Source organism: Astatotilapia calliptera, chromosome 2 (genome assembly GCF_900246225.1).
Source record: "Astatotilapia calliptera chromosome 2, fAstCal1.2, whole genome shotgun sequence".
NCBI lineage: Eukaryota > Metazoa > Chordata > Actinopteri > Cichliformes > Cichlidae > Astatotilapia > Astatotilapia calliptera.
The window spans coordinates 2,128,716-2,140,817 of record NC_039303.1 but is presented as its reverse complement, the minus strand read 5'-3'; the positions used below and the strand labels follow the sequence as shown (position 1 = coordinate 2,140,817).

The 12,102-nt window shown below is 41.7% G+C and overlaps 1 protein-coding gene across 1 annotated transcript; it reads left to right on the top strand.

The window, feature by feature from the left end:
- Window positions 1–687: 687 nt before the first annotated feature.
- On the top strand, window positions 688–8,093 carry LOC113009440 (fibroblast growth factor 4-like). Its single transcript, XM_026147720.1, has 3 exons — window positions 688–979; window positions 3,563–3,666; window positions 6,939–8,093. Exons 1-3 carry the CDS (start codon window positions 688–690, stop codon window positions 7,113–7,115), a joined length of 573 nt encoding a protein of 190 aa, XP_026003505.1. The 3' UTR covers window positions 7,116–8,093.
- Window positions 8,094–12,102: the final 4,009 nt, after the last annotated feature.

The window sequence follows — 12,102 nt, the reverse complement described above, 5'->3', positions numbered from 1 at the left end:
TACCGTTGTTTACAGCGCTGTCATGTTTTGTTTTGTTATTTCAAAAATGACCTCCAAGAAGAAACGTTTTAAAATGATGCCAAATCACAAACTGCTTAGCGGTGTCTGTAATCAGACCTCTGTACCTTTGCTCTGCTTCACTTCAGCAGCATCAGGTAAAGTGACAGAGAGAATCATATGTTGATTCATGGTTTTCTTCCGTTTTTGATCTGCTGCTGAATATTTTCAAGGCAGTTTCTTTGTTTATTATTTACTGTGTTTCTGTGTGCTTGCGTGTTCCTCTTTGTTTTCTGTCACAATGTATTTTATTGATATCCCAGTTTGTGTTCTTCTACGGCATCTATGACTCACAGGCAAATATGACAGCAGGTGGTGCGTGATGTAATACGGGCCACATATAAGTGTGTTCTCTGTCTGCTGACTCTACCTGAGGACAAAGCAAAATTTGGAAACGCGAAACATTGCAAACTGGACCCCCGCTGGGTTTTGAGGTGTTTCAAGATGTCTAAATATGCACACTGAAAATGTTTACCGGGCTTTAGAGAGTGCAGGAGCTAAGTTATTGTCTTTAGGATAATTCTCTGATCACTGAAGATTTTATTACCAGGTTTTATTCATACTAACTAAACATTCAGTTGGATAAGCACAACACAATCGTTGTGTACTTCTATGACTGGTAGGTAGAGTATGTCATCACCAAGGTCCAAGCTCCCGCTTCTTCTGTATGGGATCCTCCTGTGCAGCGCCTCTGCTCCGCTTCCAGTTATCAGCCGGACGAGACAAACGGTACGAAGCGCCGGATCACTGGTTTCACCCAGCAGCAACATCTGGGACAAGAGGGAAGTGACAGCGAAAGACGGAGAATACCTGCTGGGCATAAAGAGACTGAGAAGGCTTTACTGTAACGTGGGCATTGGTTTCCACATTCAGGTCTTACCCAATGGGAAGATCACGGGCGTGCACAATGAAAACAGATACAGTAAGTAATTTTTCCTTTCCCTGATTCATCACCTTTATCATTTGTTGCTATGATAAGAACAAATATAAAGACACAACTATCTCAAAGTTTGGTCGAGTGATTTCTGCGTGGATTGAGGAGACTGCTTGTTGCATGCAAACATACTGTACATTATTATATTCTTATTATATTCTTTGTTGTTATGTTAATAAATAGCTTTAAAAAAAAAGAATTCCTGCTGACACTCAGAAAAATAAAGTCAGGTTTGCAATAAACTTGAAAACAATGGCCAGCAGGGGGCGGGTTTTCTGCAAAAAGTCTAATTATGTTGTCTGTAAGAAAATCATTGGAATCACTGACACGTGTTATTTAATAAATGTTTGTAAATTATTCTCCAATAATGAGGAAATTGTTTGTCAGTCTGTCAGTCAGATCAGCACATCGGCTGAAGAAATATGACACGAACCCAGAAGTCGACGTGATTTCATGTTCAAATGTTCCCAGAACACTTTAGAGCGACTGAGTTGGAGTTCAGGAGGCAGAGCGACACATGCGAAAGTGTCCTTTAACAAAATACTGAACCCCAAAATGAATCTGTGTATGTGTGTGAATAATACATTAATGCCTGTGTTAATGCGTGCAGTGAAAAGCACTTTAAGCTTTCAGTTAAAGTAGAAAAGTTCTTTATAAGCACCAGTTTGTTCACTGGCCTCCAGATGTTGCCTCCCAGAACAGAGCAGAACCTTTAACCCAGTCTCCACTTATATCATCCCCACAGCCCCATTTATAAACCAGGCTTATAATTAGTTTTGAATTCAAATATGATCTTTGCAGTAAACTGTGTGTAAATAGATATTTATAAAACGTATCTGATCTCAAAAGCAAAGTGATCTTCCTGCTAGGTTGACGCTGCTGTTTGGAACACAGTTACAGGTTGAATGAATGAATTATCATAAAAAATGGTTGGAATTATGGGGCACAGACTCAGTAATGACTGCACTAATGTGTTTGTGCATTATAAGCTTTCTCATCTGACCACCTTTTTAGGCTCAGAGGTTTTGTGTTTGTTGTTTGTCTGATTGATGTGAGGAGTTCTTCTGGTGACGACACACAGAATCCAAAAGAAGGAAAACACAGCAGGATACTTCAGGTGAATCATACGAGAAAATAAATGATCTAAAACTTGCAGCAACATGGAAAAATACAAACTACACAGGAGAGAAGATGAATGTACATGTCTATACGTATAGCAGTGACATATAAACACATGCAGGAGATGGTGTTTATGACGTGTCTCCTTAGCCTTCATGATATGAGAGGTCAGTGCTACAGGCCTGCAGCCCCTGGATGCTTCTTCTAAGGCACTGGGACCAGCCACATCATTTTCCATAGCACTGGGAGTCTCTGGAGTTGCTATGGAGGCTGACGTTGTAGAGGTGATAGAGTACTCCACACACTTAGCTAACACAGGCCTTCAGCACAGATGCTGTTTATGTGAACAAACTGAAATCAGATAATCAAACCAAAATAACAAAGTGCATATTTGTTTTTGTGTCGTGGAAATGGAGAAATATTTTATAAGAATGAGCCTTTTGTCACGGCGGGGTGCGCTGGTGTGAGGAAAGAGGTAGACCCAGATGCAGACAGGGTGGAGACAAAGCGTAGTTTCAAAAATAAAGCGAGCCTTTATTGGCTGATTGCAGAAGAAAAACAAGGAACTAGGGAAACTAAGGAGGCTATGAACGCTGTTAACAAAAAGGCTGTGACACTCAGTGAAAAGCTGTGACAAACTATGAACACTGAGTAAGCTAGAAAACACAGAGAAACAATGGAGTAAACCTATGAAAACTGTGGTGAGGTTAACAGACGATCTGACACCGACTGAGCAGAAACACATGGATTAAGTACACATCACAAATCATCAGGGGAAGCAGAATCACACGGGGAAAACAGCTGACAACAACTAACATAATGACAGGACAGGGGCCGTGAAGCTAAATACAATAAACAAAAAACACAAGGATCCTTCAAAATAAAACAGGAAACATAACGAGACCCAGACATGACTCGAACTGGACAAACAAAGAAAACTTGGACATGAAACATGACAGAAACACAGAAAACTTCACACAGGGATGAGACAAATGGGAGCTTGATAAATCATGAATTAAAACTGTAACCCAGGCATGACAGAATGTAACCAGATAAACTGAAATGAAACTAGACTGAGAGGAATAAGAGAAACACCAAGAACTCAGAATACTGGCTCACATGACCCAGGACCGTGACTCCTAGTGTAAGTGTGTCTGCTTTAACGCCATTGTTCATATATGTCACAAACACAAACTTTCAAAAGAAGGCCCGTGTCGACCCATCAGGGTGGAGAACATGCTGGGCTCCAACCCTAAAACAGAAAGATTGTATTAAAGTATGGTCGTTGTTTTCTATGTTGTTGTTATGGGTTTTTCAGGTTTCATTATATGACATGAACCATTTCACTAAGAAACATAAACATACAGGAGCTGTGCTAATCTTCTGCAGATATGCAGCAAGTGTTGACTTTACTAAGCATTAGCAACTTGTCCTTTTCATGTTTCACTCCAGCCCTGCTAGAAATTTCTCCAGTGGAGAGAGGAGTGGTGACTCTCTATGGGGTGAGAAGCGGTCTCTTCGTTGCTATGAATGACAAAGGGAAACTCTATGGCTCGGTAAGAACCTTTAACTGCTGCCGTTGTTGCACACGGGGGCTTGTGATGCATGCCGTGAGTTGGTCCAAAGCGTTACACCCACATGTTCATGCTGTAACCCTCCACCAGCCACTGTTCACTGACATTTGTAATAAATGTAATAAGTGGAAATGTTTTTGAAACGAGCGGCATCATGCTAAATGCTACAGTCTTCATGTTATCTATTAAGCCTTAAATGGGCATAAATAGTTTAAGTTATGGTTTAACTGGCAGAATGAAATGACTGCTGGAAGTGATGGTGGTCAGCTGTCCCACCGAGTGATAGAGCTAAAAATATGAAACTTGAAATGAGCAACTTCTAATGAGGTATACATCCAGCCAACCCACTCCAGGACTATGAATGAGACAATCTACACTTACTTGTAATCACACACACACACACACACAAACAAACACACACACACACACACACACACACACACGCGCACACATACATCTGCATTTGTATTTGTTGGTTTTGAGGGAAAGTACATTAAAACAAATGATACAAACTGTGATTTACTGAAGTTTGTAGAACGCATCTCCAAAAGTTGAATCTGTTCATCAGGACGTAGCGTTTTGTGGCAGAAACGTTTCGTCATCATCCCGGTGACGTCTTCAGTCTCAGCTGACTGCAGGTTTCAACCTTATAAACAGGACATTTGCATAATGACTGAAACCACTGAAGGAACAATGGGCTGGGAGGTCAGTTCTTTAATCTTAATTATGCAAATTCTCATGACCACTGATCAAAGGTCACTGATCAATGTCCATGAGTCCCATTCACAGAGAGTTGGGGAATGGCTGCAGTCACAGCATCGATTCAGAGATGGTCTTTCCCTTTTCACGTAAATGGCCTCCTTGACTCCGCCCTCAAACCAGCGTTCCTCCCTGTCCAGGATGTTACATCCTCAACATTGAAAGAGTGTCCACTGGCCTGTAGGTGTGCATAGACTGCAGAGTCCTGGCCTGACGAGGTGGCTCTGCTGTGTTGTAGCCAGAGCTTGTTTGGTTTCCCCGATGTATAAATCCTGCACTTAACAGCGTACACTATGTTACTCGGTTTGTGTCGGGGACCCGATCCTTGGGGGGGACCAGTTTTTGGCGCAGCGTGTTTTGGGGCTTAAAAGCCACAGAGATGTAGTGTTTATTACAAATGCGTCTCAGCTGCTCCGATACTCCTGACACGTACGGGATCACTGCAGGTTTTCTCTTGTCCTTCTCTCCTGGATCAGCTGGAGCTTTCTTCAGGAGCCTTCCCAGCTCTGACAAAAGTCCAGCTGGGATAACCACATTTACTCAGGTACATCAGGTAAATAAGGGTACATCTGTCACCATCTTCCCTAATGCTGTGACTGCAGCCATTCCCCAACTCTCTGTGAATGGGACTCATGGACATTGATCAGTGACCTTTGATCAGTGGTCATGAGAATTCGCATAATTAAGATAAAGGAACTGACCTCCCAGCCCATTGTTCCTTCAGTGGTTTCAGTCATTATGCAAATGTCCTGTTTATAAGATTAAAACCTGCAGTCAGCTGAGACTGAAGACGTCACCGGGATGATGATGAAACATTTCTCCCACAAAACGCTACGTCCAGATGAACAGAATCAACTTTTGGAGATGCGTTCTACAAACTTCTTGAGCATCAAGACATTTGTAGAATGCAGTTTGTGTTAAATTGTGCTGAACGTAATGCTGAAACAAAGCGTGTCTTATTTGTGCCTAATGTGGTTGTGATAGTTGCTCTTAGGCTTATTCATTTATCTGCAATATCAAATTCAGTTAAATCTAAAATCTTTAAATTAAGACAGTAGTTTTATTCAAATTTATAAGAAGTAAAAGAGTAATTAGCTAAACATAAGCTAGACACACCTAATCACCAGCTGTCGTCCTATATGTACACATTTATACAGATACAGACCTGCATGCACAACTAAAGATTGCTTTAAACAGTCGTGTCTTAATGTGCATACGACTGAACTTCCAAAACAAACCGAGCACAGGAAAACAATACTCCAAAAAGCTGCTTCAGTCAATAAATAAGCTGTGAGGCTGATATCAGAAATAAACGTGCTCTAGCTGCTCACACACTGTGCAGAAGCAGAAACCTGACACATGCCGGAGGACAGAAACAGGCACCGTGGGGTGCAGCTGATCTGGAAACACACAGCAGTTCACAGGGACATGTTTCTGCTCGGTGTGTGGTGCACATGCAGAAATATATTTGGTTCATGTGTCTAACAGATGTTTCTGTTTTTGTTCGATGCTGAAGGCGTGCATGTAGACATTGTGACATCAGATCACAACAAGCGTTCTAATCATCAGTGTTTGTGCCACTGAGGGCAGCTGGAACTATAACCCAGCATTTGCACTAACTCACAGTGTTTTACACTGTTTGGATGAATTCAGTTGCATTGGAGGGTTTTCCAGCAGGAGCATCTCAGCTGGATTCCAGTCTGGACTTTGACTGCACCACTCGAAAACCTTTTTTTACTTACATATCAATGTACTTGTTTTTATGTATTGGAGCCTTTCAGATGTGGACTTGATGTGTGTCAGATTATTGTCATTCTGCAGAAACGCTGCCCTGAACTGATGGGGGATATTGTCCATGTTTCTGGCAGAAAACAGAATTTGTGACTCCATCGATAAGCAAGTCCTCCTGGTCCTGAAGGAGCAGAGAAGCTGTATGGTGCTCTTATTACAAAAGAGTGGGAAACAATTCATTTTAGATTTATGCAAACCTACCAAAAAGTTAAACTTTTGTTTCATCAGTCTTCAGAATATTTTTTGAACGGCTTGGAAATAATCGGGCATAATAACTCGTGTGGACCTGAGGAACGTGACGTCTGCAGCTCTTTGAAGCTTGTTCTAAGTACTTTAGTGACTCCTTAATACACTATGGAGTGATTCTGATTCTGACTTTGGCTCTTCTTCCTAAGTGTGTGTGGTGATGCGGTGACACATCCAAACTTGTATTATGTACAGATGTTTGAGCTGATGATCTTGGAATGATCTTGATGATGCTCTCCCCAACTCGTGTAAATTTACGTCTTAGATCGTCACGAGTTCCTTGGGACCGATCCATCGAGAAACTACCAGTTGTACTCAGTCGTGATCACTAACGAGATGTAAATAGGCTTTGGCCTTGTCAAATTAAAAGACACTGTAGAAACTTTAGCACCACTTATTAAGTGCTGACATGTAAAATCTTTCGTGTTTCTAACGTTTCACCTTCCTCTTCCTCTCAGGGACACTACAACGATGAATGCAAGTTCAAGGAGAATATCCTGGCCAACAACTACAACGCCTATGAGTCAGCTGCGTACCCTGGCATGTACATCGGCCTCAGTAAAATGGGCAAAAGCAAAAGAGGCAACCGGGTCACACCCAAAATGACCATGACACACTTCCTTCCCAGAATATGAATTATGATGTGAAAACGCTCAACAGTGTAGACTGAAGTGAAGGGCTCCAACTTACATTTTGTGTTGTCCATTCTACAGTGAACGATGCTGCGAACTAAGACGCAGTTTAAAAAGCAGAGTAAACGGCGTGAGATTAACCAGACTGTGAACTCAAATACACTAAACTAATCACCTGAATTTACCTCAAAACTACCAGATATAGTGACAAGTCATGAAGTTCATCCTAATGAATAAATTCAATTGTTTTAACCCCTTTTTTAAAATATGTTCATGTATAATGAATATCAATCGGAGTTTTTGAGGAGGAGGACTAAGTCATGGCGGTCGTGAATCACTCTGTGAAAAGCATCACTGACATTAAAAGTTTGAACAGTTTGGTGCAACTGAAAATTCCCCAGTTTGTGCTCATAAAACATCAAACATCAAACCAAAACTGAGCTCTTCTCCTTTGGAAACTCCACCATACCAGTTACTACATACTACACCACACAACGTACTGCATGCATACTACACCACACATCGTACTGCATGCATACTACACCACACATCGTACTGCATGCATACTACACCACACAACGTACTGCATGCATACTACACCACACATCGTACTGCATGCATACTACACCACACATCGTACTGCATGCATACTACACCACACAACGTACTGCATGCATACTACACCACACAACGTACTGCATGCATACTACACCACACAACGTACTGCATGCATACTACACCACACAACGTACTGCATGCATACTACACCACACATCGTACTGCATGCATACTACACCACACATCGTACTGCATGCATACTACACCACACAACGTACTGCATGCATACTACACCACACAACGTACTGCATGCATACTACACCACACAACGTACTGCATGCATACTACACCACACATCGTACTGCATGCATACTACACCACACAACGTACTGCATGCATACTACACCACACAACGTACTGCATGCATACTACACCAGTGGTTCCTCCCAGCCTGGATGTGTGTGGAAGAGACAGAAACCACAACAAAACGTTGCTGATTGTTAGCACGGCCAACTGTCTGATGTTTGCACTTAAGTAGTGTTTTAGTTGTTTTGAACACTATTATAACACGCTACTGCTAAATATTGGCTGTATATTGATTGTAATGTAAACTGTAACTGGGTTAAACTGCCCCTTGAAATGTATTTATTCTACATATTGTAAAGTGTTAGATTTATGACACATGGTTTATCTTATTATTCATAGAGTTCTAAGCTTTGTGTGAATAAATGCGCATCTCATTTTTAAATATGTTTATGGTCTCATTATAAATATTTAATTAGTCAAACCTGATCAATCATCTGCAGTAGAGAAGCTCGATTGAAACCACTTGAATAAAAGCCGTGCCGAGCTGGTTGGAATTTGAAAACCGAAGCACTAAGAGCACGAGAGGATTGTGTGTTCGATTGTGTGGAAAGTGAAGGCTTCAGCTCGGGATTCCAACAGGTCAATACTGCACGAGTAGGAAAGCACACTGGTGGCAGCAGCAGCAACATGCTGATGATGTTTACCTGCTGCAAGAGTGACGAGGAATGTGAGAAGGAGACATGCAGCTGGTTCATGTACGGCTGCATGAGAAAAACTATCAGGCAGAAAAGATTTATTCTATTTCAAAATGCAAAACTTTCCTTCCAGGCTGGTCTGACAGGTTGGTAGGCACCAAAGCAGGAACCAGTAAGAGGGATTAGTGGACGTGTGTTTGACTGACCTGGCATAATGGCTGATAAACACCTAAGTAGGATTTGGGACATATTAGGCCTGAGCATGATCGCCTTCCCTCGCTGACCTGTGCTTGAACTCCATTTAAAAGTCCTCAGCTCCTTTTTAAAAAGGACTCTTGCAGGCAGAGTTTGGGGCCAACCTGCTATGTTATGGTGAGCTGCTCCAAATCATGGGTGGGACAAAAACTGGAGGCTAGTGCAGCTGACAGAAGCTGAGAGCAGTAACCCATCCCTGTTCATGCACAGCACTGGAGTTTCTTCTCTCTTTGACATGACTGCACATGCCCCAAGACCCTACAATATGTGAAAGAAACCAAAAGAATCACACAGCCTGCAGTGAACAAGCACCCGGTGACCCCGGGGTGTGTAAAACTCCCTTTGACAGGAAGAAACCTTCAACAGAATCAAGCTCAGGGAGGCGTGAGGATAAAGAGCAGAGTGCATATAATAGTGCACTACCTGGTGACTAGCTATGGTTATGGTTATAATACTATGAGCACATTAGCAGAGCAAAGATGCAGGATGAGCATTAATGTTTTATCGCCTCAATAAAACTGTGAGGCAGAGACAAATGCAGTCATACTGCAGGGAAAAGATGCTGACGATGGGCCAAACTTCACTCGAGAGCACGTCCGTGATCGTCCATCCACAGCAGGTTAATCATATAATATACCATACAAATCCTAAACTGAGGCTTCATCCACACATTCAAATCTTAGTTGCATCAGAGTCTTTCTTTTCTGGACCATTTAAATATTTGGTGTCTGTTCAAACTGTGGGCTCATGAGCTTAGAGGTACAATGCACATTAACAAAGAGGCCTGCAATAATCAAAGATTATTTGTAGGAGCTTGTTTCTATTAAATAAAAAGACACAAAACATTTCAGTACCTCCAATGAATGGAGTAGGAGTTTGGACCCACACGGTGGCAGCAGTGTAAAGGACAGAGTTTACTTTGGTATCCTGACGGAAAGCTGCTGATGGATTTATCACACGGTCAAACTGATTTGATTTAATCTTCAAACTGATGGACAGTGTCAGAGCTAAATGCACTGAGTGATGTGGAACAAACATACAGTACAAAGCTCTGACATGCAGCAGTCACATTGCAAACTAGCTCAGGGTGCCAAAGGAAACTCATTAATTGGCAGGTTGAACCGTTTTTTGTAACATTTGTATCTTGCAGCACAAAGTTTCTGTGGCAGTGAGCAACGAGCCACTTGAGGGAATTTTGTGTTATTTCCAACTCGCTGACCAGACTTTATTTATCATTTAAACCCTAAGTACACCTTTAAAACTGTGAATAATTGAATGATGAACTCAAAAAGATAAGAACATGAGAATCAGAACCAACAACTGCACGTGTTAAACTGTGGCCTCCTGAATCCTCCAGGATTCATTCAAACTTTATTTTACTCCAAAATGAAGTCGTGTGTTTTTAATGCTTTTCTAAAAGTCCTTTAATTTTTTATTTTTCTTGAATCGATGGTTGACAGTTCAGCATGGTAACATTATCCTCTCAAACATTCAGAGCTTAAATAAATGAACTGGCTCTTACACGGCAGGTTTTTACACTCAAAGCTCTCTACACAACATCTCTTATTCACCCATTCATACAAACACTTTTTTCTACACAAATCTAACATTCACACTCATTCATCAGAGAGCAGCTGATCTGCAAACTGTAGACCAGAGCAGCAGGGACCAAACCTCCAACCTTCGATCTCCTGAACCACAGCCACCCCCAAGTGTGGCCGAACACTCAGCGCTCCCTGGTATGGGATGTTCTCGTGAAACACTGGCCTCCTACACTGTGTGCACACTTTGGGTGGTTCAAAATGAGTGTTCTTCGTCATCTATAAACGATGAAGAAACTTCTATTGGTTTATTGTCTGTGTCAGGACTTTGGTTTATCTTCCTTTTACCTTCAGCTCATTAGTGGCTCAGTGCAAAATGTGGCTACCAGGATATAGAAGCGCATAGGTGTTTGAAACTTTGCTGCCATTTTTAGACATGATGTTTGACAACCTTGTGCTCCAACTCACATGTTGTAGAAGAAACTTCATGACTGTTCTCTGATTTTTCCTCTTAATAAGTCCATTACACTTATTTTCCTTCTCTTTTAAATTTCTGTGGAAGAGAGCCAGAGATTAATAACAAGTGTGATTGAGTGCAGAGAGGTCTATTAGCACATAGTGAGTGAAGAAGAAACACCCAGTGCATCATGGGAATCCCCGGCAGCCTATGTCTATTGCAGCATAACTAAGGGAGGATTCAGGGTCACCTGGTCCAGCCCTAACTATATGCTTTAGCAAAAAGGAAAGTTTGAAGCCTAATCTTGAAAGTAGAGATAGTGTCTGTCTCCTGAATCCAAACTGGAAGCTGGTTCCACAGAAGAGGGGCCTGAAAACTGAAGGCTCTGCCTCCCATTCTACTTTTAAATACTCTAGGAACAACAAGTAGGCCTGCAGAGCGAGAGCCAAGTGCTCTAATAGGGTGATATGGTACTACAAGGTCATTAAGATAAGATGGGGCCTGATTATTTAAGACCTTGTATGTGAGGAGCAGGATTTTGAATTCTGGATTTAACAGGAAGCCAAAACAGGAGAAATCTGCTCTCTCTTTCTAGTCCCTGTCAGGACTCTTGCTGCAGCATTTTGGATCAGCTGAAGGCTTTTCAGGGAGTTTTTAGGACTTCCTGATAATAATGAATTACAGTCGTCCAGCCTGGAAGTAATAAATGCATGAACTAGTTTGTTAGTCATATCATTAGTGACGGACTAAATGTGTGTGTTTAATACTGGAACAACATTCAAAAAGTGAGGGCCGGCTTGACTGCAGTGAAACAGACTCTGTGCCTGTTTCTATAACCCGACAGTATCTGTTTGAGGCCACAGGAGGTTTTGTCTTGGCACAGATTGTTATTAAATCTGATATCATGACGATCACTTTGAGCATTCATTATGTCTTCCTGCACAAAATAGCCACACTAACTGAATATTATAAATCCTGTCTTGGAGAAAAACCACAAGAAAAACCCCCAAAGTGGTGCAGCATTCTGCCAGCACTACACCTCTGGTTGTGTTATAGGCACACAAAGTTTTTCTTTGTAACATTACTATTTGAATACTGTGTAAATGTTTTGAACCACCTTGATTTCTTTAAATGGTATGATCTTTCTTCAGCAAGTCGATGAACTAGCTTTGATGGCA

Coding starts and splice junctions, on each gene's coding strand:
- LOC113009440 (XM_026147720.1), top strand. CDS start 688: ATGTCATCACCAAGGTCCAAGCTCCCGCTTCTTCTGTATGGGATCCTC. Junction 980..3,562: donor GCACAATGAAAACAGATACA/GTAAGTAATTTT, acceptor GTTTCACTCCAG/CCCTGCTAGAAATTTCTCCA. Junction 3,667..6,938: donor AAGGGAAACTCTATGGCTCG/GTAAGAACCTTT, acceptor TCTTCCTCTCAG/GGACACTACAACGATGAATG.